This window comes from Elephantulus edwardii, unplaced genomic scaffold (genome assembly GCF_000299155.1).
Source record: "Elephantulus edwardii isolate Elephantulus edwardi_28Jun2011 unplaced genomic scaffold, EleEdw1.0 scaffold00185, whole genome shotgun sequence".
NCBI lineage: Eukaryota > Metazoa > Chordata > Mammalia > Macroscelidea > Macroscelididae > Elephantulus > Elephantulus edwardii.
The window spans coordinates 5,773,275-5,800,247 of record NW_006399935.1 but is presented as its reverse complement, the minus strand read 5'-3'; the positions used below and the strand labels follow the sequence as shown (position 1 = coordinate 5,800,247).

Here is a 26,973-nt window from a genome sequence, read left to right as displayed (position 1 = left end):
AACTTTCCCCCTGAACTCAGGTGGAATATAGCACAGAGAACATGCACCATGAGAGTTTCTTGATTGAAATTATCAGAAATTATTTGGAAAGAAAAACAAGAACAGGATTTGAAACAGTGCTTGAAATTTCCATGTTGAAATCTCGCTGATTAAGTGATAATTTTCTGAATGCACAGAATAGAAGTTTGTTTGTTTTTAATTACAACATAGATTTTAATGAACAATGAAGGTCATCCCCATGGGACAGGCTGCAGAAGTGCATCTGCCCCGCCTCTCATTCTAACTCAAGCAGGGTGAGTACGTCACCCTCGCCCACTGACCTTTTCATGTTGCAGATGATAGGGCGGCTCCTGTCGTCCATGAACTCCACGCACACCTGTGTGCACTGTTCTTGCGAGCTGGTCCTGCCCAACATGTGGGTGACTCTGGGAAGGAAGCTTGGTACCAGCATGCTGCTGGTATCCATGACAGCTCCTCAGTGGCGGTCAGGCAGAGATGATCATTTTCAAATGCATCAATAGAGGACTAGATTAGTCAGAGAGTTGTTTCAGAACTTCCACGAGAGGTATGTTTTTGGTCTTTCCCCCAAATACACATGGTCTGACCCCAAATTCCATGATGTTTATGGGCTAGGTTGGGCTGTTAAGAATAATTGGAAAAACTTGCCCATGTGATTCTGCTATACATCCTCAACTGTGGTGTGATTCACAGCAGAACGTCAGAGCAAGGAAGAAAACATCTTCATGTTTCAGATGGGAGAACCTTGGCCCCAAATGAGGAGATGCAACTCCCTTGCAGTGACATAGCCAATTCCCTGTTTCTCAGCGCTCCTGTCCCAACTGACTCCAGTGATTGAGTCATCCAATCGAGAGCAGTAGAGTCTAAACTCAATCTTCCTGTACCCCTGGCTCTCTCAAACATTAAATTGCTGTTGAAGCTAAACTTTATCAGATGTATCAAGTTGACCCTGAGGGTCTCCACTCAGAGCATCTCCTGTGAGACTTTTAACTTGCATAACTTGCGCAATTTGAAGAATAACTGTTGTTGAGTATCATCAAGTCAGAACTGACCTATAGCGAACCCTCGGGCAGTTTTTCAGAAGCAGGAGGAGATTGCTCATGTTTCTCCTGTAAATCAGCTGGTGGCCTCCAACTGCATGTCTTCAGAATTGTTGTGCAGTGTCTTGCCCCTAGGCCACCAGGGCTTCCTAAAGAATAACTACTCATCTAAATATTTACTGAGCACCTACCATGTATGTAAGAGTCCTATTGACATGGTTAAGCCTTGGCTGCTAACTGAAAGGGCATTGATTAAAACCCTCCAGTCACTGGCAGAAGGAAAATGTGGGAGTCTCTTTCCATATACTTGTTGGTGTCATGGAGTCAGAGAAAGCATAGTGACCCTATGAACAAAAGAGGAAAGCTTGCCCTGGGCTCCACCATCTTCACATCTCCATCATGCACAAGCCTGCTATTGTAGTCACTGTTACCCATTAATCTTATTGAAGATATCAACCCTCTATTTCTCCCAGAATTATGTCTTTTTTTCTCATGGGCTGGTGCCCCCTAACAGCATGGCCAAAGTGTGTGAAACAAAGTTTCTTCACTCTTGCTTCTAAGAAGCACTGTGAGGGGAGCTCTGGTGGCCTAGTGGCAAGGAGCTGCAACTACAATCCCAGAGGCACACGGTTCGAATCCACCAGATGCTCTCCTGGGGGAAAAGGAGGGACAACCTCCTCCTGTACCAGTCAGATGGTACACACACACACACACACACACACACACACACACACAGAGAAGCACTGTGGTTGCCCTTCCTTCAAGACAGATCTGTTTATTCTTTTGGGCAATCCATGGTAAATTCAATATTTTTTTGCTAACAACACAATTCAAAATTAAGTTCATCGCCTTAGTCACTCAGCCATGACTACCTGATTAACACTGCAACTGGAAGGTATCAAACTTTCACCACCCTATGGGGCAGTTTTACCACCTTACAGGGTTGCTGTGGTTCAGGACCCACTTGACAGGAATGGATACTATGTATGTACACAGATGCTGACAGATTGTGAAGATAGGGGGATGCACAAAAAAGAAGTCTGCCCTTATGGAACTAATTGATTAAAAAACAAAACAGAACAGGCTTTATTCACTACAAACAGCATGAAATGCTGTTGCTGATAGACATTTGTTGTTGGTGTGTGCCGTCCAGTCTGAATCAAATCAGAGTGAGCCCTCCAGAACACAGGAACTTTGCTGGCTGAAAGTGAGGAGGATATGAAACACTTGCTGCAGAAGATCAAGAACTAGAGACTTCGGTATGGATTACATCTCAACATCAAGAAGACAAAGATTTCCACCACAGGCCCCACAGTCAACATTCATGATAGATGGAGAAAAAGATTGAAGCTGTCAATTATTTCATCTTTCTTGGATCAACAATCAACACCTTTGGTACTATCTGTCAGGAAATCAGGAGACATATTGCTTAGGGCAAGTCTGATGTCAGGGATCTCTCCAAAATGCTGAAGAGCAAATGATGTCAGTTTGAAGACTAAAGTGTGCCTAACTCAGGTCATGGTTTTTTCAATCAGATCATGGTTTTTTCAATCACCTCCTACACATCAGAGAGCTGGATAATGAGTAAGGATAACAGAAGAAGAATGTATGCTTTTGCGCTGTGATGCTAGAGAAGAGTCCGGAATATCGCATGGACTGCCAAGGAGCAAACAGGTATGTCTTGGAAAAAGTGCAGCCAGGGCGCTACTTAAGAGGCGTAGATAGATATATGGCTTGATGAGGCTATCCCTTGGAACGAGACATTTTGCTTGGAAAGATGGAAGGTCAGCGAAGGAAGGCAAGACCTCCAAGGAGACAGACTGACACTGTAATTCAGCAACGGTCTCCACTCTCAGAGATGACGAGGATGGCTCAGGATAGGGCAGGTTTCAGGTTGGCTGTTTATAGCGTCGCTATGAGTCGTGCTTGACTCGACATCTAACAACAATAAAATCACACAGGAAGAGTTGCCATTTTCGCCCTCGGACTAGCCTGTGGGTGGGTTCGAATTTACAAGCTCTAATTGCTTTTAAAAATAATTTTGGTGTAAAAAATAAGTTTTGTAGGCCCTTCATTTTGTTGGGAGTGGAGAATAAAAAGCTCTCGATGTGCTATTTAAGATATATAAATTAAAAAGATCTGGAGGAAAAGGTGTTAGACAGAAAGAACAGCATGCCCTTAGAATTTAACCAGCAACAATTAATTCATTCTCTCTGAATATATTTATTGAATGTCAAAGTCTTCTGAAGTGCTGCCAAGCTATTATTTAATTGCTTACTAACAAGTAATTTGTATTATTAACTGCTGAGGGATATTCACCTGGTGTCTAATTAAGATAAACGCAAACCATCCGATGACCACGAAAATCGCAGCTTTCAAGTTGTCACCTAGTGTCGTAAGTAACACATGGCGTCATGACGTAGGAGCGTGGCCCTGCCTCTTCCTATGAACGTATCCCACGCGCCGCAGCCAATCCTAGTGCTCATATGCAAGTTTGACATCCTGCTCCTCCAATTGTAGCTAACTTCCTCCCACCAATGACAGGCCGTCGAGAGGGTCCGCGGGAATATCAATAAGGGATAGGAATGAAAGCATCAGCTCTCGCGATGATGTTCCCGGCGCTCCTCTCTTCCCGAGACGAGGCGTCACGTGACGCACCATTGCCCAATCGGCGCGCGTCCTGCAGGGGTCGCCGCGGTTCCCGCCAAATACGAGCGCGGCGGCCGCGGCGGCAGGAGCGGCGCGGGCGGGAGGGCGAGCAGCAGAGGCGGCCGCCTGAGGGGAGCCCGCGCCTCCGCCTCCTCCCCCGCCTGAGAAGGACGATGATGGAGGAACCGGAGTGCGGGGCGGCGGACTCCAGGGGAGCCGCAGGTCGGTCGGTCGGTGGGTCGGTCCGTCCGGGCCCGCGCTCGGGGTGGGGGTGGGGGGGCGGACGGAAAGGGGGGGGCCGCGACGCGCGGGCCTTGAGGGCCGATGTGGCGATCGGGGGCGGACAGGCCTCTGGGTCTCGGCGCTCAGACCGTGGGCCGGGATAATCTTGAGCGAGAGCCCGGTGACCTGCAGGGTCCACTCCTTGTCCTTATTGTTGTGGCTGCCGCGACCATCTTCTGTTTAGCGCTTTAGAGTCAGATTGTCCTCCGAGGACCTTGAAGGGAGCGAGGGGAAGCGGACCCGGGGAGGCAAAGGCGTGCTTCTGCGGGTTTTCGAGTGCTTCGGGGAGGATCCCTAGGTAGTGACCTTTTTGGTTCTGGTGGGCGGACGGGCCGGAGCAGCTGCATCTGCGGGTCAGGGCAGGGCCGGATAAGGACTGTCAGGGAGCCGGGCCCCGCGGGCCTCTGTCCAGTCGGCTTTGCACGGTGATGCCCAGGCCTCTCGTTATTGTTGCAGAGTCTTTGCAGCCCCTCGATGGGGAGGTGCACTAGGAACGCCCAGACCCCCGTCTCCCCCGCCCCCAGCCCTTGTGCTTGGCACATAGTGCGTGCATTTTACAGACTCAGTGCATTTAGAGCTGGACGGGACAGCGGCTATTCTAAAAAAAGGGGGTCCCCGCCTCGGCACTGCGAACACGAGGCCAGGATCCAACGGGAAGATGCTGAATCGCATCCCTGACCTCCACCCCCTCCCTGCCCTACCACCCCTCCCTCCATGACAGCCACACACGTCCCCAGGCATTGCCAGGTGTCCAGGGGACAGAAGAGCCGAGGAGAACCCCTGGGCTGGATGTTAGTGCTGAAAGATGCGTGGTTGATATGGAAGGTCTTGCAGCGCAGTGCAAGGTCCCTTGAGCTGGCCACTGACATTTGGGGCTGAGTGGCCTGTCCTGCGTCCTCTAAGGGGTTGAGCATTCTTTCCACCTGCCACCCGCTTAATTGCAGTAACAGCACCTTCGGTTGTGACAACCACAGAAGTTTCCAGACGTCACCTTGTGTCCCCTGGGGGGGACGGACAGGACAGAAGCACCTACTTCTCCTCCCATGTCCTTAGATCCCATATTTATTTGCATCTGGAGCCAGATACCTTGTTGCCAAGGACTGGCCTCTACCTACTCTATGCTGGTAACATCTTCCCTCCAAGTGGATGTCCCTTACTATCCAGTTGGAACTGACCCATCGCTGACTTTCCAGAGGTTTTCTGAGGACGCTGCCTATTTTTCCTTCCTAGGAGCCACTGATGGTTTCAAACCACCAGTGAGGTACCCCATTTGGGTTACCAGTGCAACTCCCTATCCACCAGGCTCCCTAATATCCCAATATGCCTCATCCCATTCTTGAAGACCATTGTTTTAGTTTTTCCCAACTTAGATGACTTTACAAAAATGTAAATAAAGTTCACACAGAAACAGACTTGTGTAAGGGTGTTGTTAAAAACAGAATTACCCAACAAATGCTAACACCTTCTGTCATAAAATGTTGTTGAGTACCATTGAGTCGGAACTGACTCATAGCTCACCCTCAGGTAAGTTTTTCAGAGGAAGTTAATCACAGGGGAGGAGATTGCCCATCCTTCTCCTGCAGAGCAGCTAGTGGATTTGAACTTCATGCCTTCGGGATTGCAGTGCAGGTTCTTACCACTAGGCCACCAAAGCTCCCACATTATAAAATGAGAGGATGCTTAATACCAATTAAACTGGGGAGGGTGTAATCTCAGAATAAAGAGCAGCGTGTGCATATGCTGTTGGCAGATGTGAGCTGGTGCAGCCTGGATCCCTGGATGAGGATTCTTCCCCTACCCCACCCGTTTGAAGACCTTGATGTCAGCCTAATGTGCTTCTGGGCCCACCGTGACTCAGGCTGTGCAAATACATCCTGTGACTGTCTTGAAAATAAGTAGCTAAAGATTGCATGTCCTTTAGTTGCCAGAGGGGGAGGAAATTCCCAATTTTCTTGGTGACTGAAGCCTTCATTTCCTTGAAATGGAAAGGTGAGGCTTCTGGGGGCCTTCCTTAGTCTCCTAAGCTTTGCAGGGGGAGTGGGAGTCAGTTTCATTGCAAACAGACAAAAACACTGCCCAAATTCACTGCCATTGAGTCAGTTAGCCACCTCTTAGCCACCCTCGCTATTGGCTTATTGAGGCTGTAAATCTTAACGAGAGGAAACTGTCTCATCCTTCTGCTTGGTAATTTAGAATGGTTCAAATCATCGTTTCTGTTAGCATCCAGCCCTTAGCCTACTATGCTTCTGGGGCTCCTTTGGTTACATCTACGGGCAAATGAATTTTTTAGAAAGACCCAGTGTTTTTGCCTTTAAAAACACTATGATGTGTCTTTGTCTAAATATATGTAGAGAGCTTGAAACAACTAGGTTTTTCTTAGCACATCCATTTAGCAGGTGCAACCTTCTAAACTTTATTTAAAGTTATTTGTCTAAAGGAATGCAAAAGTTGGAAGCTGGAGGTAATATGGTCTTGGGGACAGAAATGAAGTTGGGGATTACATGATAGAATTTTGTATTATTGAAAATGCTTTTCGAAAAAGAATACGTGGCGACTATACAGATGGCCTGACCCAAGCTATGTTTTCCATTACTTCCTATACAATTGAAAGCTGAATATTGAGTGAGAATGCCAGAAAAAAAATTGAAGCCTTTGACTTGTGTTGGAAAAATGTACTGAGTGTCCCATGGACTGCCAAGAGAATGAACAAGTCTGTCTTGGAGAGAATGCAACCAGAGTGGTGAAACTTCATCTCAGATACTTTGGGCATGTTATCAGGAAGGCCTAGTCTTTGGAAAAGACATGTTGGGGAAGGTGGAGAGTCAGAGAAAAAGATCCTCAGTGAGATACATAGACCCAGTGACTGTAACAATGAATTTGAGCATGTTGGAGATTCTCATGACCCAGAATAAAAGCAAGCTCCCATGTAGGTTGCAGTGAGTTGGAGTCGACTCCAGGGCACGTAACAACAGCATACACGTGAGCCTCACTTGCTAAATTACGCAAGAATCAAATTGACTGCATCTGTGCAGAGACAGTGGCGAAGCTCAATATCAGCAGTTAAAATAAAACCAGGGGCTGACTGTGGAATAATTACACATATGCAAGTTCAAATTGAAGGTGAAGAAAATGAAAACAAGTCCATGAGAACCACTATACAACCTTGGGTTTATCCCACCTGAATTTAAAACTTACCTCAAGAATAGATTTGATGCATTGAACACCAATGACTGAAGACCAAGTGAGATAACATCAAAGGTATCATGAAGAAAGCAAATAGTAATTACAAAGATGGCAGAAAGAAAAAACCAAAATGGGTGGAAGAAGAGACTCTGAAACTTGAATCAGAGGATGTTATATGCCATTGAGTTAGTTATACCACATAGTGACCCTGTGAACAAAAAGCTCCGAACCTTGCACTATCCTGAGCCAACCTTACCATCCCTGACACACTTGCTCCGTTGCCAAAGTCACTGTGTCAGTCCATCTTATTCAAGGTCTTCTCTCCTGCCCTGGACCCTCTACTCTTCTAAGCATGATATCTTTCTCTAAGGATTGGTCCCTCCTGGCGACATGCCCAAAGAGACAGAGACATGGCAGGAGAAAGAGCTTCAAAATCCTTGCCTCCAAGGAGCAGCATGGTTTCAGCCTCTCCAGGACAGACCTGTTTTCTTGCCTGTGTATGGTATGTTTAATATTCTCTAACACCACAACTCAAAGACATTGGTTCTTCTGCCATCCTTTTTTTCCTCCCCTTTTGCCATTCTTCATCATCCAGCTTTCAGATCAATAGTAAGCAGTTGAGAAGACCACGGCCTAATTCAGGCACACCTTAATCTCTAGACATTGTTGCTCTTTAGCATTCTGGAGAGGTCCCTGACAGCAGACTTTCCTAAAACACATTATTTGATTTCCTGACTGCTGGTGCCAAGAATATTGATTGTGGATCCAAGTAAGATGACATTGTTAACAGCCTCAGTCTTATCCTTATCTATCATAATGCTTCCTAATGGCCCATTGGTGAGGATCTTTGTTTTTGTGATGTTCCATATTGGAGACTGCAATCCTTGACCTCCAGAGTAAGCACTTCAAGTCCTCAGTTTTAGCCAGCAAGGTTGTGTCATCTGCATGACACAAGTTGATGAGTCTTTCTGTAATCCTGATGCCACATTCTTCAGAAAATCCAGCTGCCTAAATAATGTTTGCATATAGATTGAAGAAGGTATAGAAGCCACAACAAAAGGAAGAAATGCTGAAATAAGAGCTGAACAGAAAATTTCAAAGCTTGAGAACACAAACTAAGGTATCATAATGAAATGCACAAAGAGCTAGAATTGGAAAACCAAAATGGAACATTACACTCAGCATTTCTCAGGTTGATAGAACTGAAGGACAAATTTGAGCCTTAAGTTACAATGCTTAAAGAGTCTATGGACAAAATCTTGAATGATGTAGGAAGCATCAAAAGAGGCCACTATACTAAAAAGGATTGGTCATTACTGAACCATTTCAGGAAAGGGCATATGATTAAGACTCAGTGGTACTGAAGGAAGAAATTAAAGCTGCACTGGAAGCATTGGCAAAAAATAAGGCCCAGGAATTGTGAGATGTTTGAGCAAACAGAGTCAGTTCTGGATATGCTCGCTAGTATAAGCCAAAGAATTTGGAAGACCACTACCCTACTGACTGACTGACTGGAAGAGATCGTCATTCCCATTCTAGAAAAAAAGATGATTCAAGAGAGTATGGAACCATATCATTAATATCACATGCAAATAAAATCTTGCTGAAGACTATACTCAAAAGCAGCTGGAACAGTACAACAACACAAAACTTTCAGAAATTCAGGCTGGATTCAGAAGAGGCCATGACATGACATGACATTGCTGATATCAGGTGGATCTTGGCTGAAAGCAGTAGATACCAGAAAGATACTGTTTATTGACAATGTAAAGATATTTGACTGTGTGGATTTAACAAATTAAGAAGAATGATAATCCCAGAACACTTAATTGTACTCCTGGAAAATGTGTACCTAGTCCAAGAAACAGTTGATCAAACAGAGCAAGAGAATACTGCATGGTTTAAAATCAAGGAAGGTGCATGTCTGGGTTTAATTTCTTCATGCCTGTTCAATCTAAGGGCTCCAAGTCAAGTCCATAGAGAGTTGTGCTGCTCATGGTGACCCGAGCAACTCTGAGGAAGGAAGACAGGCAGTCTTCTCCAGTGAGATTTATAGCCTCAGGAAACTTGCTGGAGGGTAACCTATGAGTCAGCTCCAACTCAGGGCTTGTGTACCATTGAGTCAGAACGGACCCATGGCTGACCCTCCAGCAGCTTTTCAGAGGCAGTTAATGGTTTGGGAGGGGATTGCCCATCCTCCCACGGAGCAGCTGGTGGATTTGAATTCTGAGACTTTGGGATTGCAGTACAGCTTCTTGCCACTAGCCACCAAAGCTCCCTAACTCAGGAGGGGTGGTGGTGGTATGTGCCGTCGAGTTGCCTGTGACTCACAGCAACCCTATGTACAACAGCCCTAAACCTTGCTCTATCCTGTGTCAATCTTACTGTCTCTGATACACCTACCCCCATTACCCCAGTCACTGAATCAGTCTATCTCATTGAGGGTCTTTCTTTCTTGCGCTGTCCCTCCACCCTCCCAAGCATAATGTCCCTTTCCAAGGACTAGTCCCTCTTTGCAACATGTCCAAAGTATGTCAGACGAAGCTTCAGCAGCAGCGTGATCTCACCTAGGACAAACCTGTTTGTTCTAGTCATCCATGATATATTCAATACTCTTCTCCAGCACCACAGCTCAGAGGCCTCAGGGGTAGTGAGTTCTTTATTCCATCTATAGGCTGAGCAGATACTTTGAGAAACTGGACAGTACAATGAAAAATCAGATTTCAAGACAAGAATCATCAGCAACTTACATTATACAGGTAACAGAATCTTGCTTGCACAAAGTGAAGAAGACTTGAAGTATTAACTGAAGAAGGTCACGTACAGATTATATCTCAACGTGAAGAAAACGACAGTCCTTACCACTGGGCCAATTGGCAGCATGATAAAGGAATAAAGATTGAAGTTGTTAATGATTTAATTTTTCTTGAATCCATAATCAGCAATTATGGTAGCAACAGCCATGAAATAAAAAGATGTGTGGCATTGGGAAAATCTGTCAGGGACTTCTTTAAGATGCTAAAGAGCAAAGATGTCCATTTAAAAACTAAAGTGCACCTGATACAAGCCATGGTATTCTCAATTGCTTTGTGTGCTTCTGAAAGTTGGACAGTGGATAAGGAAGACCAAAGAATCGATGCCTTTGATTTGTGATGTTGGTGAAGAATCTTAACTACCACTGTCATTCCATATTGTGAGAAGCATAATCACTGTTTAAGTACTTTAAGAAGTTGTGGGAGGAAAAAAGTTACTATTTTATCTGGAGTGGAGTTTCTCTAGCTAGGTACCATTGATTTTATTTTTTTGGGGGGTGGCGTGGGATGGGGAGGGCTTCATCTTTTTCTGTGGTAAGATTGTCCTATGCATTGTAGGGTTAAATCACATTTCTGACTTCCATACACTGGCTGCTGGTGGCACTTCCAAATTGTGACACCCACAAGCACCCCCTGACATCATCCAATGACCCCAGTAGAGTAGGCAAAAACAACTTCACTGTAGAATGTCTGTACATAATAGGTTCTGGATGTGTATGTGCTGCCTTGATTATGGTCAACATTGAATGATATCCTTTCATACTTCTCATCCACAGCTATGGATTGCAAAGACAGACCATCTTTTCCAGTCAAGAAGTTAATACAAGGTAACTTTCTGGGAATGGGTTAAGTAGTTGAGCCCGTTGTTCGTTGTTCGAGTGTTTATAGGAAGAGTATTTACATCGTCTTCTCAATTAAATTTTTAGTTCTCCTTAAGCAAAAGCAATTTGTTGGAATCCTTGAAGAGACTGGAGGGAGCAGGGAAACAATTGCTACGTAAAATAGAAAGTTGAAACACCCATTTTATTACATTAATATTCCTTTAAGAGCTCTGGTGAAGTCTTTACAGAGTTATACTGCCAGCCCAAAGTGGTGCTTCTCAGGCAGTTCGAATCCTCCACTTATTCCTTGGAAGAAAGATGGGAATTCTCCTTTCATGTAATTTACAGCCTCAGAAACCCAGTGAAGCTCCATCTTTGAGTTCTAACTCAGTGCCAATGAGTGAGTAAACATTCTCTGAAGGAGCACTAGTGGTGTAACCATTAAGTGCTTAGCTGCTAAGTGTAAGTTCAGGGGTTCCAACTCACCCAGCACCTTCTCAGGAGCAAGATCTGACGTTCTCATAGAAAGATAACAGCCCAGGGACACCCTGGGGGCAGTTCTGTTCTGTCATATGAGGCTGCTGTACATAGGCATTGACTCATTGGCAGCTAACAAGGACAACAGTGTCCCCTTATCTTAGGTGCCCAGCAACAAATTTAGAGGCCACAACTTCTGTGGGAGAGAGTTCCTTTACTTTGGAACTATTGACATTCTGCGCCAGACCCTCTGTCGCAGGGAGATTTTGGGGGGTTATTGTGGGAGGTCTAGCAGCATCTCTGACTGCCAGTAGCCTCCTTACCTCCCATCCCTGAAATCATGACAGCCAAAAAAATGGCAAATGTCTGCAAAGAGCAAGGTTCTCTTTGATTGTGAGCCAATGTTATACCCCGTCCTGTCAAGGTGATTTTGACTCCTAGCAACCCTGTATTCCACATCTGTCCCCTGTGGAGCAGCTGATAGGTTTGGACCACTGACTTTGCAGTTAACAGCCCAATGCTGAGCCTACAGCACCACCAGGGTTCTTCCTGCTTTCTAGGAAGGGTGTGTGTGTGTGTGTGTGTGTGCGCGTGCGCGTGTGTGTGTGCGCGCGCGTGTGTGTGTGCGTGTGCGTGTGCGCGTGCTTGCGCACATATGTGTGTACGTACCATCAAATCAGATCTGACTGGTACAGGAGGAGATTGCCCTTCCTTCTCCAGCAGAGAATCTGGTGGATTCGAACCGCATACCTCTGGGATTGTAGTGCAGCTTCTTGCCACTAGGCCACCAAAGCTCCCTTGGGAAGGTATTCTTAATGCTGGTTGCCTTGAAGTCAATTGCACAGGTTGCAAAACAGATATTGCTTGGTCCTGCACCACTTTGTTTTGTGTTTTATTGTGATTTGAGTGAAGGTTTACCAAGAAATTTATTTTTAATTCACTCATTTATTTACATATCCACCTTTGAATCTATAATGCCTGTCCTGTTCAAGATTGTTAATTGTAATACACAGAGCTTCTGATTGTCTGTTCATTTCAGATTGGCTTTCCTTTCACTACTCCAAGGCAGTGTTCATTATCTGTCCTTTTCCTGCTCTACCCACAGCCTCTTGTACAGTATTTGTCCTGACTGAGTTACTTCACTCAGAATACTGTTCTGTAGACTCATCCATGTTTTGTGATGTCACAAGTTCTTAATTTTTTTTTTCAATGCTCTATAATTCTCTAGTGTGTGGATATACCACAGTTTTTCTTGCCATTCTATTGCTGGACATTTGGGCTATTTCCCTCTTTTTGCTATTGTGAATGATTCTGCAGTAAACATGGAGGATGTGCATATACCTGTTTGTACCACAGGTCTGATTTTAGGGTATATTTGCAATAGTGAAATAGCAGGATCAAATCTGTTTTCAAGGGTGCTCTGGTGGCCTAGTGGTAAGAAGCTGTGCTGCACCAGATGCTCTGCTGGAGAAGGAGGGGCAATCGCCTGTGCCAGTCAGATATGATTCGATGATGGTGGACAACAAGAATGGGGAAAGACCCAGCAAATCTTTTTTTAGCTCTCTGGTGAAACACCAGATTGCCTTCTGTTGTGGTTGTACCATTTTACAGTCTCACCAGCAGTGCATGACGGTTCCAATATCTTTGCATCTGGCCCTGTACCATCTTCATGGTGGTTAATGTGTTGTAACCCACTACCTTTCGAGGGTAAATGCCCTCAAATCCTCAGTGTAAAAGCAAGTGTCTTTATTGTTGGGTCGATCAAGTGACTGAGTTGTACAAAAACCTGTCATTTCTGTGTTTTACCACTGTTGTGTGGTTCCCCACCACCAGGAGTTTGCCTCCTCATAGGATGATTCTTAGCAGATTTATGATGGTAGGCACCATGTTAAGGACAGTACTTGCCTGAGGTTAAGGGCTTAGGGACAAAAACTATAGATCCTGTTTGGTTTTGTGGGTGGTTTATTGGTTTGTTTGGTTTTTTTTTTAACTATGTCAAGTTCTTTGTTGGGTTTCATTTCTTACATTTGTAATACTCTTCAGTGACATTCTTGGCTTGAGATTATGTGCCATAGTCCTTAATGACTGTACAACTGTCCTTAATCGACTTTGTGGGACTTTTCTTCTCGGTCAGTTTTGCAGAGGACTACCCACTCCCCCAGTCTCTGACTGTCATCGACCTTTATGAGGCTGATTTGGTGTCCAGCACATAGGGCCTCTACTAACTGGACACACACAGGCTCATTACAGCTGAGTGCAAGCACACAAAGATGGGCTTGGCGCTGGTCTGAGGCTTTGGCAGCTTCGCGGATTCCACGGTTGGCCATCGTGGATGAGGGCACCTCCTGTAAAGCAGTGTTAACATCCATTACACCTCCAGCGACAATGCCTTCCTCAGCCACGCGGTGCGTTACGGGTGGAGTGGAATCTTGAACTCACCCTCATGTGTCCCACACAACTCAGCAGCGAATGAGAAAAACATCATGGTTTTATAAACCAAGGAAGGTTTATAAAATATCAAGTGTAAGTTTTGTTTCATTAAAAATCAGTGCAGTTACTGGGTCATGTTTTGGTGTTTAAGTCCGCTGCGCTCCCCTGAAGTCTGTCCCTCTGAATTGGCTCGCTCTCCCTCAGTGCATCTCCACATCTGACCTGAGGCCTGCTAGGCACTGAGGACGGTTAGTTGACAGCTCAGAGCGTTCTGCCTTTTAACTGCATTCTTCCCACAAGAGTGACTACTGGAAGCCGTGGTGCTACAGCCAGAATGAGACGTTTCCCCCGAATACTGTCGAGTTGACCCTGACTCACTCGTCAGAGTCGAACTGTCCTCCATGGAGTTTCTGGTGGCTGGTGTTTTGTCACCAAACTTTCCTTTTGAGGCACATCCAGATGGACTAGAACCTCCAGCTTTTTGGTTAGCTTGTACTGGGAACGCTGGGGGCCTAGTGGATAGAAAGTTGGGCTCCCAACCCAAAGGTTTGTTGGACTGACTGTTCTGAGAGAGAAGGCTGGGCGATCTCCTTCTGTCAGTTAGGAGTTGGTTCCAACTCAGTGATGGTGAGTTAGTTCAGGCCTGTGGACGGTCTGCCTTGCCCGGGAGGACTTCCATCACCACTAAAAGCTTGGGAGGGCTCTCCAATTTTAACAGGAACATTGATAAAAATTACAGAATGAGAAGACTGCTCACTTTTGAACCTTAGTCATTGTTACTAACTTTTTATTGATTTGGGTGAAAGTTTACAGAATAAATTGGTTTCCATTCAGGAATTGATTCCTTTTTAAACTTTAAACATGTTTCTGGCAGAGCCCTCCAAGATTGATTATTTTCCAGCTTCTGGAATAAGAAGACACTAATTTCTTGTAATTGCTCAAGTCCTTTGTTGTGTGTGCCATGGACTTCACTCAGAGACCTCATATGGCTGCCCCAAGAGCTCCTTCCATACAGCCAGTTCCCTTGGCTGTTACCTTTGAAGAAACAGATCACTAAGTCTTTCTTCTGAGAAGTTATTGATTAGATTTGAACCCCTGACCTTCCTCTTAGAAATCAAGTGCTTAGTCATTGCACCACTAGGGCTTCCTGACCATGTCTTTAAACCTCTGCTAACAAGCTGGCCTCCTCTCTTGCTTTCAGCTCGCCTGCCCTTCAAGCGCCTGAGTCTTACTCCCAAGGAGAAGCTGGATGATGGCCCAGACCACCCAAAAGGCTCTCGGAGTGCTGCTGTGCACAGCAAAAGTCCCGACCTGGACACCTCTCTGGACCGCCTGGAGAACGACTGCCATGCAGGTCCTGAGGCCGAATGCAGGCCAAGACTCGTCAACGGGAAAGGCCCCTTAGACAACTTTTTAAAAAGAGCCAAGAGCAAACCTGGTGTAACCCCAGTCCTGATTGACCTGACAGAGGACTCGAGTGACCAGCCCAGCAGCCCTGTGGACCACACTCAGTACAGTTCTGAAGCCTCTCCCTTCAGAGTGGCTGTAAATGGGGTTGGAGAGGAAGACCAAGGTCAGAGGGGCCTAGCAAAGGCCAGTCAGGACACAGACATGACATCTTCAGAGGACACCCTTTCCAGCCTCCTTGTGTGCCATGGAGAGGGGTGTGCCAGTACAGGAGGCACAGACAGTCACAGAAACGTGCAGAAGAGCCCACCAGAAGGTAGCCCTGGACTGCCAGGTGGTCAGAGAACGTGCTCTGCATGGGAACTGCAGGGTTGGAGTGAGGCGGGGGGCATCCTGTTCAAAGGGAAGGTTCCCGTGGTGCTCTTGCAGGATATCCTGGTGGTGAAAGCTCCTTGGCCCGAGTCTCCGCAGACACCACCATTGGACAAGAGCATGGCTTGGGAAAGTGCAGTGCTCGGCTCTTGCCCCGAAGAAGACTCTGTTCTCAGCCATTCGTCCCTGAGCTCGCCCTCAGCTACCAGTTCACCTGAGGGACAGCCTGTTCCTAGGAAGCAGCCCAGCAGCCCCAGCCCCATACCTGCCTCCACCCCCACCCGCAGAGTGAGTATTTTTCGTAGACTCTTGGTGCAAGTGCTGCTGTTCCTGCCTCTCACGGAGCTCCTGCACCACTCAGATAGTACGTGGGACTAGAAGTGAGGTCTTGTGACTTGAGCAGCCGATTTCTTTCCGGGCTCAGACGACATTTGTTAAGTGGACATTGTGATGTTGTAGTGGCTGGGATAATCAATCACAGCATATTGGTTTTCCATTCAGCAACACATAGACATGTTTTGTGGCATTGATTGCAGTTTGCACAGTATAACAGCACTTTTTCCTGCTTCGTGTCAGTGTTTCCTGGTTCCATGCATCCTTTCATCCTTCTCCTTCCTGCCTTTTGAGCTTTATTGTGGGGCAGATACTGCCCTTTAAAATCTGTGCGGTTGTTTGCCAGGCTTACTTTTCAATGTCTTTCTGTTACTGACTTCTGAGCAGCTCAGCGGTGACAGACAGTCCACTCGTCCCTGCCGAAGTGTACCTGGCTGCAGTGGAGTCTTTTCACCCAGAGACCTGTGGGATGCAGAGAACGGCTCCACAGGGTTCTCTTAGTTGTAATCTTGATGGTCACCAGGCCTTTTCTTCTGCAGTACTGATGGGTGGGTTTGAATTGTCCACCTTTAAAACTGTTTGTGTTACCTGAGAACCTTGGTGGATGACTGGTAAAGTCGATAAGATAATAAATCTCAAGGGATGCTTACCTAGTGCTCTTTTGGTTTTGGTTCTGATACTTTGTGTTGGGTTTTTTAGTAAGCTGGATTGGGAAGAGTTGCAGCATTTTTCCTATAACCTCTCAACCTGAACACCTGATACTAACTGATTGCTTTCTGAAATAAGAGTTGTGAGAGGCTTCCTTTGATTTTCTATATGATTTCATTTCCTGGTCCTCCTCTTCACCCAGAGAGTACACAAAGCATGTTGTCATCAAGCTGGTAGATTCTCTTTGGCATCGACTTTGTTAGAATGGAACGCTCAGTGGGGTTTACTTGGCTGTAGGCTTTGGTGAAAGCAGATCTCCAGGCCTTTCTTCTGCAGTGCTGTTGGAAGAGTCTGACCACCACTCTTTCCCTCAGTGTTGTAGACCGTTTGTGCTGCCCAGGAACCTTCCTGGGAAGTTTACCAAAAAAACAAACGTGTTGCCATCAGCTCGATTCCCACTCACAGCAGCCCTGGAGGACAGAATGGAACTGCCCCAAAGGAATAGGCTGCTAGCTCTTTTCTCTGGAGCCACTGCTGGGTTGAACCACCAGCCTTTAGGTCAGCATCCAAACACTTATCCACTGCACCACCAGAGCATGTCCGTCTGAATATAAGGAAGTGTAGTGACTTTAGGTTTGGCCTCACGAAATACCAATTAGGAGTGGGTTCTGTGTTTGTAAATGTGGCAGCCTGGGCTGTAGATCTTTATACTTCCACTCAGAATCTCAAAGTCTAGCCTCTCACCTCTTCCTGTCAGCCACCTTGTTCCACAAGTAATTCAATTGCTTGCATTACTTCCAGGCTAGTTCTTCTATTTTGGAGAACTCTTTTGTTATATGGTGTGCTTTAGCCACTGAGATCAGACTATATGCACATCTCCTTCCTTTCTTCTGTTAAAACCGCAAAACCTATACCAGTCTACTAGTTTCTACATGAATAGTATGGTGACGTTAATTATATTTGTAAGGTTGTACAATTCTCCTTTTCTGAGTTGTTCCTCATTAGCATAAACTCACTGCCCGCTCAGCTTCCTGTCAGATCTCTTTCTTGCTGTTGTTATGTGTCATTATGGTTCTGTGAACAACAAATCTGAACCTTGCCCTGTCCTTTGCCAACTCCATGATTTCTGACATGCTGGGGCCCATCATTGCAGTCACTATGTCAGCCCATCTTGAGAGCCTTCCTGTCATTCTTGACCCTGTACTTTTCCTAGCTTGATGTCTTTTCCCGAGGACAAGATAGTGTTTTGCCATCTCCTTGCTTCTAAAGAGCAGTCTGGTTGCATTTCTCCCAAGACAGACCTGTTTGTTGTTACATACTGTTGAGTTTGAATTGACTCATTGCAGACTCTCCAACTAGTGGTGGTGGTGGTTGTTGATTGCCTTCGAGTTGAGCACAACTCATAGCAACCCTATGAACAAAAGGCCTGAATCAGGAGTGGCATCCACTTCCTAAACTTCTTGCCCCTGGGCTATGAACTTGGATAGCTCATTTATAGAGGCTGTAAATTACATGGGAGGAGATTGCCTATCTTTCTATCTCAGAGTAGATAGTGGATTTGAATCATGTGCTTTTGGGTTGTGAGCACTATTCTTTACCAGTAGGCTTCCACCAGAGCTCCCTTTTAGTACAGTCTGTCTTCTTCACCAACACCACAGTGCCTAGTCTAACTTCAGTGAGAATTTGAACTTCTGTTCTACATCTCCCCCCCTTTATCAGAGTTCTTTCATGAATTCTTTGATCAAAACATTGAGTAATGGTAGCCCAATTCATTCTGTTTTGGTCTCACAGCAAGGGGCTTCATAATACAGTCTTCATGTTTCTAATTTCTCTTTCCTCTGATACTCCTGGTGAAAAGAGAATAATTCTTATTTTTTTATTTTATTTATTTTTTATTTTTTATTATTTTTGTGTGAGTGTACCATCAAACCAGATCTGACTGGTACAGGAGGAGATTGTCCCTCCTTCCCCGGCAGAGCATCTGGTGGATTAGAACCGTGCACCTCTGGGATTGTAGTTGCGGCTCCTTACCACTAGGCCACCAGAGCTCCCCCTAGAGAATAATTCTTGTACCTTGGCATCCAGAGGTTGTGGGTGCAAGTCCCAGTGGGAAGCCTAGCTTTGAGACAACTTCGCCTTTACCAGTTCTTTACAGAAGTCACCTCTTCACCACCTCCATCACAGATACCCAGGTTTTCCGTTTACACTCTTACCTTTTTACCACTGTTTGCTCTCAAATCAACTGACTCATGGTGTTCTGTGTAGGTGTTCCTAGTAGGACTGCTCCACAGGGTTGTCAAGCGTGAATTTTTCACAAGTACATTGTCAGACCTTTCTCTTCTGTAGATTTAAACCTCAGCTTTTGGGTCAGCAACCAGATGTTCTGGATGAAAGTTTACATAGCAAATTAAGTATCCTCCCAATAATTTCTTTATAAATTGTTAGATGATATAAAATATTTTTTTAAAAAAAATTTTTTTTACTAGGGAGCTCTGGTGGCCTAGTGGCAAGGAGCTGCACTGCAGTTCCAGAGGTGTGTGGTTCAAATCCACTAGAAGCTCTGCTGGAGAAGGAGGGGCAATCTCCTCCTGTACCAGTCAGATCCAATTTTGATGGTACACACCCCCCCCCAAAACGTACTATATTATTTATTCATTTCAAATACCAGAAGAACAGAAATCAATTATTATATACTTTGGATAATATTAGCTAAATTTTATGTCAGTGTTATCATAATCATGTTTTCACACATAGTGCACCCACATAGAGAAAGCATGCATATACATTTTTATACATGTATGTATATATTATGCACACACATACGTGTGTGTGTGTGTGTGTTTATATATAGCGTGCATAGGAAACTAGTAGTAAAAGGTTTCTAAAGAAGCATATAATGCATAAAAGTAAAGTGTTTCCAATCTCTGGTTTATTTTCATTAACTTACTTGCTCCTCCTTTTTCATGTATTCTTTAGGATAAATGTTGACTCCTTGACCACATGTGGTTGGTCATTTAAGGAAGTACGTTAGGTACGGGCGATACTGTGTATTTTTATAAGCCAGACTATTACATTGCTAAAGGAAGATCTCCAGGAGTGACCTCATTTCCAAGTTCAGAGGTGATTTTTGGGCATTCTTCTGTCATCATTGTCTAACTTTTGGATGTGTAGAAAATAATTGAAAAGACCATGCTTTGGATCAGGTGCCCTTTAGTCTTAAAACTGGTGCTGTTTCTCTTTAGCACTCTGAAGAGGCCTTTGACAGCAGATTTTTTTAGTACAACATGTCTTCTAATTTCTTGACTATTATCATGGGTGTAAAAAGAAATCATTGACAAGTTCAATTTTTCCTCCGTTATGTTGTTGCCTGTTGGGCCAGCGGTGAGGATTTTTGTTTTCTTGATGTTGTGGTGCTTTTGAGTTGTGGTGTTGGAGAATAGTACTGAGTAGCCCATGGGCTGCCAAAAGAACCAATGAGGAGGACCGGGGTGCTCCTCAGAGACAGTAGTGAAGCATCCTTTCACATGTTTGGGGAATTTTGTTAGGAGGCACTAGACCTTGGAAAAGAACTTCATGTGGGAAAGGTGAAGGATCTGAGAGAGAAGATGACCCCCAGCAAGGTGGATGGCACTGGGACTGTGGCCAGGGGCTCGAGCATATCAGGAGAAGGGCGTGGGACCTGCAGACCTGCTGGTGATGAGTGAGCTGTGAATCATAGTCAGCTCCCTAATATAGCATCACGTCTTGGGAATTCCTCTAGTCTCTATTGGTCTATGTCCAGCTTTTTTTCTTTCTCTTTTTTTATTTTAACAAAAGTTTAGAGAAACTTTGGATTTTCATTCATTCATTATTGCACACTTTCCTCCCTTCCCACTCCTCCCCCTCATTTGCTTTTCTCTTTTTTTCCCTTTTTTACAGCATATTCTTTCCATTTAATTTCCCCCCACTCATTCATTGTTGCACGTTCTCCTTCCTGCCCACTCCTCCTCCCCAATTTGTTTTTCTCTTTGAAAAGTAAAAAAATAAAAATTCTTTTATTGTTATACAATCCCTCCCCACAAATCCAGTCCACTATGCTATGCAGCCTTCGTTCTGGACTCCTGTCATGACAATAAATACCTAATCATATAGTCCTCCTGAACAGTTCTCTCCCTCATCTGTTTCAATGAAGTATACATTATTTATCCCCTCTTAGTTCCCCCCCCACCTCCGGTGTCAGTCCCGCTTCACAACAGTGGCACTATGCACTATCTGTCCTTTTGTGACTAAGTATTTCTTTATTTTTAAGAAATTTGCATTTGTCTACATTTTTTCTCCTCTCCATTCTTTCTGTCATTGGGTACTGTCAAGTTGAGCATGACTCAGCGACTCTATGAACAAAAAACTCTGTCCTATCCTGCGCCATCCTCACACTTCCTGACACTTTTGAGCCCATTGCAATAGTCGCTGTGTCAATCCACCTGCTTGAAGGTCTTCCTCTCCTTTGCCAACTCTCCACCCTTACCAGCATCATGTCCTTCTCCAAGGAATAACCTCTCCTAGCTGCATGTCCCAAGTATATGAGGCGAAGTTTCCTCATTCTTGCCTCTAAAGAGCACTCCAGTTGCTTGTACCCTTCTCTGAAACCTATCTGTTGGTTCTCCTTGCCATCCATGGGATGTTCAGTGCTCTTCTTCAACACCACAGCTCAAAGGTGTCTCTTCTTTCTCTATCATCCTTATCTAGCACCTTCTATTGTGTCCTGGTAAGAAATGTCAGTAATATATAGGCATCAAGTAGTCTAGTGTCAGGCTAGAAGGAGGTGCACAATTTGAGTGGGCTTAGTCCTGTGGACCAGCCTTTTCTTAGCTCCATTACCTTTTGGGGCCTGATTATTAGCTCTATGTGGGTGTCTAAGGGAGCTCTCGTGGCCTAGAGGAAAACGAGTTAAACTGCCAACCTAAATGAAGGTGGTTTGGATCCATTAGCTTCTCATGAGGAAGATGGGCAGTCTCCTCCTGTGGGAGTTACAGCCTCTGAAAGCCCACAGGGTGGGGTGTGTGTCAGCTAGGAGTCAGTCTCCTAACAGCAATGACTTTTTTTCATTGTTGATCTCTGAAGGAACTGTGCTGACACAGTTGTTGGTTAAACGTTAGTACCTTGTCCACTGGCTCGTTGCAATAAGAACCTGGCAGTCTGCTTCTGTAAGGATTACAGCCTCCAGCCACGCAGAGCAGTTTGGGGTTGCTGAGCAGAAACTGGACCAGATGGCACAGCACAGCGGCCTTTCCTGCCCTGGGGCTGAGTTCCTCCTTATCCCTGTCACTTTGAGAAATGTGTTTGTTCTGCCCTCCTCTTTCCCATCCCTCCTCCTTTCCTTCCAGGCTGTAGGTAGAAATTTAGAGGTTTAGGTTGTTGAGTGTTGTAACTGATGGGTCTCATTGCAGATCTGCTGGTACTTGAATCTGCACAGTAAAATCATAGGCTTTTGGAATCCAGATCTTCGGTGGGCTGAGAGCTGGGGAGCCGTGGGGAAGCTCCTCCTTAAGGTTTAGGGGTCCTCCTAGGGACTCTTAAGGCATTCTTAGCAACCTTCATTTTAAACAATTCTTTATAATTTTTTAAATTGCTCTGTGCTCCAGGAGATCCAGTCTCCCTTCAGAACACTGATTCAGGAAAACTTTTCTTTTATGGTCATTGGTGTAGCGAGATGTTTAACACAAGCAGTTCTTCCCGTTGAGGATAGAAATTGTTTGCAAGCTGATTTGCTATAGTGATTTATACTGTTTTATTAAGTGGTTCCACGAATGGTAGTTATAATTCTCCCAGGATGCACCAAAAGACTCCTGGTTCCTGGAGCTTTCCCCTGATACTTTATGTTGATGTGTTCATGGGCATGGAGTTGTGTCTGACTTGGCAGTGTTCCTGGGTAGAGTAGAACTGCCCGGAGGGTTTCCCAGGCTGTACTCTTTCCTGGAGCGATGACCCCAGCACAGCAGTCGTCCTGAGGAGCTTGCCGGACCCCGACATGTTTTGTTCAGTGGTCGAGATGAGGCAGAGCTGACTCCGAGCGCCTGACAGTAACAAGAACAATGTCTGTCGGAGCAGATTGCCAGGTCTTTCTCTGTGGTGCCATTCCTGGGTCACAGCCTCCAACCTTTCAGCTACCAGCTTTGTGCATTCATTCAGTTCTTCATTATCTATAACCACGTTATTTAAGAAAAAGATACGGCTTCCTCTGGCCCCCTCTTCACCACCCGCTGCTGCAATTCCTAGCCCCCACGCGCTGCATATTTCTGTGTGCGGTCTATGAGCACTCTGGAGACACCCACAGTGTCAGTTGACTTCTTACAGAAGGCAGAGAGTGTAGGTGTGTTTATTTCATTCCGGGATATCTTAATTTGTTATTGGACTGAACGATCTCTACTTCAGCTGCTACACTCCTTGGTGTGCGAGTACTGCAGTTTATACAGTCATTGTAGCCTCACTCATCAAAGGTCCTTGATCTTCTAGAAGGCTAAGCCCCCTCAAGGCAGCAGTCACGTAACCCTCCGCCTCCTAACCTATGCACACTGACACCAGCTATGTATCCCAGAGCGCTCTCCACTTCTCTGCTTGCTTTGATAATTAGTAATTATGTCCCTCCCGACAAGAACACACAACTCAGATAGTACTCATGAGCATGGGGTTGATTAAGGAGGTAACAGTCTACAATTCAAGTTCAGGAAGAGGTGGAGGTAACAGGAACAATGAAGGAGAGGATGAAATCTTATCAACTGGAACGGCTCGGCTCCTTGGCTGTGCCTTTGTCCGGCCACCTTCCTCTGTTCTCAGTGGTCACTCTCCCTCTTCTTACTGTGTGGCACCATCTTTAGGTTATGTCTCTCAGTATCTCTGTTGATTTGACTACTTGCTTATCTAAGCAACTCACTCAATTTCATTAAGTAGCACTATGCACCGTATTTGTCTCGTAGACTGATCAGATCCTCAAAGGGTTTTACATCCTTTAATTGCATAGTAGAGTCATTGCAGAAGCTCATTATTAGCAGTTGAAACCAGGCCAGGTGCTGACTATGGAACAGGGCATCAGTTACTCATGAGCAAGTTCAAATTGACGCTAATAAAAACACGTCCACATATTTGACCATGAGTCTTTCTCACCTGAATTTAAAAATCATCTTAAGTATAGGTTTGAGGCATTGAAGACCAGAGGAGTTATGGGATGACATCAAGGATGTTATCCATCAAGAGAGCAAAATATCATTACAAAGGAGAGAGAAAAACCAAAAAAAAAAAATGACAGAAGAGACTCTGAAAATTGCACTAGAGTATCGAGAACCCAAAACAAAGGGAAGAGATGCTGAAGAAATAGAATCGAACAAATAATTTCAAAAGGCAGCTGAGAAGACAAAGCAATTATAAAAGAATTGGTTGACAGTGAAAATTTTAGAAGGTACCATGTGAACAAGAGCCAATGGTAATGGATGTTTAAGGTTCATTTAAGCCAGGAATGGATGAGATACCAATTGACTTGTTTCAACAAACAGATGCAGCCCTGGACGTACTCATAAGTCTATGCTAGGAATTTTGGAGGACTGTTGCTTGGCCACCTAAATGGAAGATATCCTTATTTGTTCCCATTCACAAGAAAGATAACAAACAGTGTATTAATTAATCAAACAATATCACATGCAAGCAAATTATAGCTGAGGATCATCTAAAAATTTCTTGAACAGGACATAGAGAACTGTCAGAAGTTCAAGCTGGGTTTAAAAGAAGCTGGTGTACCAGGGAGATCATTGCTGATGTCAGATGAATTCTGGCAAAGTACAGAATACCAGAAGAATATCTTTGTGTTTTGACTATGCAGATGCATTTGACTTTGTAGGTCATAACAAACTAATATCCCAGAACACTTTATTAGGCTCATGTGAAACCCAAGACCAAGAAGCTGTTGTCTGAATGGAGCAAGGGAACACAATGGTTCACAAGGTGTGTGTCAAGGTTGTATACTTTTTCCATACCTTTTCAGTCTACTGAGCAAATCATTCGAGAAGCTGGACTCTGAAGAAGGGTGTGGAATCAGGATTAAAGGAAGATTCACTCATCAGCTTGTCTTTGTTATGTAGACAACTTGAAATGCTTGCTGCAGAAGATACGTAACTTTCAATATGAATTACATCTCCACATGCAAGAAGACAAATATCCTCACCACTGGACCAGTGGGCAATATCATAGTTGGAGAAAAGATTGAAGTTCTTAGATGATTTTATTTGGCTTCACCCTTCAATCAATTCCCTTGGGACCAGCAGTCAGGAGATAAGAGATTTATTGGATAGGGCAAGTACGCTGTCAGAGATCTCTTCAGATTACTGGTGAGCACTAATGTTACTTTGGGGACAAAGGTGCACCTGACTCCGGCCATGGCCTTTTCACTCACTTGCTATGCTGCTAAACCTGGGTGATGACTAAGATGACAGAAAAGGAATTGATGCTTTGAGCTGTGGTGTTGGAAGAGAGACTGAACATCCATAGGCTGCCAAGAGAACAAACATGCCACGGAAAGAGTGTAGCCATGGTGCTCTTCAAAGGTAAGGATGACAGAGTTTTGTTTCACATACTTTGGGCATGTTCCTTGGAGTGGCTGTTTCTTGAAAAGGGGCATCATGCTTGGAAAGGTGTAGAGTCAGGGAAAGAGAAAAAGAACCTTAACCAAATGGATTGAGACAGTGACAACAGCAGTGGGCTTGAGGGTGTCAGATTGTGAGGATGGCACAGATAGGACAGGGTTCAGGCCTGTTATTCATGGGGGTTGCTATGAGTCCTACTCGACAGCACCTAACAACAACCTGCAGAGTGAGTCTAATCCCTTTACAAGGTGAGGCCTACCCCACTGACCCCAGCAGAGCCACAGACGCAGGGCCAGCAGACCACGAGCAGAGCAGCCACGACCCTGCTGCCGCTTTCTTACCACAGTCCTGTCCTTTCTGATGTCTATACTTTGCAGTGACGGTGAAATGAGCATCCTTGTCCTCTTCTGTCTTCGAGCAGCATGTGCCTCCCAAGCCCTGTGTGTGGCAGCGTGCTGCAGCCAGTTTTGGCTTTTTTTCCCTTCTGTGCTGTTGGGCTTTTTGTTAATGATCCAGGGCCTGCCCATGGCAACCCTGTTCTCGGCTCGTCTGTACTTCACCTCTGCTGGGGGCTTAGAAATTACATAACCTTGGGTAGACAACTGGACCTGGATGTCAGAAATGCTTAATGCACTTGGTACCTAACTGCAGGGTTGGTAGTTCAAGTCTCTCTGGAAGCACCTTGGAAGAAAGGCCTGGCTGTCTGCTTCTGAGAACTATGCTATTGGCATAGTTCGATGCTGACACAGTTTTGCATGATGGGATAACTGAGTTAGAATCAGGTGACATCAGCTGGATTTTATATATAAACTCTGATGGAATTCTTGGTGGGGGAACAACACAAGTAATTTTAACTTATAGACAAATGTTCTTGGTAAATTAGTTGATTTGGAGTGAAGAGGTTAGTTGATGGTTTAATTTCTGGTCATGTTTTAAGTTCATTGTTTGCTTAAGGTAAAATGTGACTGCAATATGTATATTCGAGAGTTAGAGTTTTAGAAATACTTGGACCAACAGGTTCGAGTCCACTAGCTACTCCACAGGAGGAGGATGGCCAATCGTCTGTGCAAATACTGCCTCTGAAAACCCTCTGGAGGTCGGTTCCAACTCACTGGTTTACGACAACCAAAAGTCTTGAAGTAGAAGTGCTTAGACCAGATTTCAAGAAGACAGTTGGCCCAATAAAGACATCTTCAGGAACCCGGGGTGCCGTAATGAAACGCTTGGCTGTGGCTCCACGAGACAGACCTGGTCTCTGCGCCTGTAAAGATTATGGCCTGGGACATGCTCTGGGGAAGCTCTCTTGTCACATGGGGCTACTGTGAGTTGAAAAATCGACTCAGTAACAACTAAGAAAAAGAACAAGGAGGTGTATCTGAGTGTTTGGTAAAGCATGAACGGTACCAGCTGTATGTTAAGCTGGAATTGCTCTATTGTGGACATTGTTGAGTCAGCTCCTTGTTGTCATGTAAGTGAAGCATTCCTAGACTCCCAGCAGAGGCACCAGCTGCTGCAGCCACAATTCAGAAACAAGCATGGACAAGGCAGCTTATTTTTATACCACCTCCCCCACAGTCCTCTCACATAGTCAGGCAGTCGTGCTCAATCTTGTCATCTCTGAGCACAACAGGCAGCAGAGATACAGCAACGGCGTTTCCTGCACGGCAGCTCTGGATGGGTATGTGGGGTTGGAGACAGCAACTGGGGGGGTCCTTCAGGGAGGCTCTGGGTGGGTACGTGGGGTCAGAGATAACAACTAGATGATTGAGCCAGGGCAGTTCTGGATGGCTGCATGGGGTCGGAGACAGCAACTAGGGGATTCTGCAGGACAGCTCTGGGTGGGAGGGTAGGCTTGAGATTTGGTGGCAGTAGGAATTTGCTACAAGTGAGG

General features: G+C 45.2%; 1 protein-coding gene across 1 annotated transcript in view; it reads left to right on the top strand.

Annotated features, from left to right (window-relative positions):
* Positions 1–10,763: 10,763 nt before the first annotated feature.
* CHAF1A (chromatin assembly factor 1, subunit A (p150)) overlaps positions 10,764–26,973 on the top strand; it is a 34,159-nt gene continuing 17,949 nt past the window's right edge. The window contains exons 1-2 of the mRNA XM_006896442.1: positions 10,764–10,812; positions 14,915–15,780. Of these exons, the coding sequence (XP_006896504.1) occupies positions 10,764–10,812; positions 14,915–15,780 (915 nt within the window). The remainder of the gene's footprint in view (positions 10,813–14,914; positions 15,781–26,973) is intronic.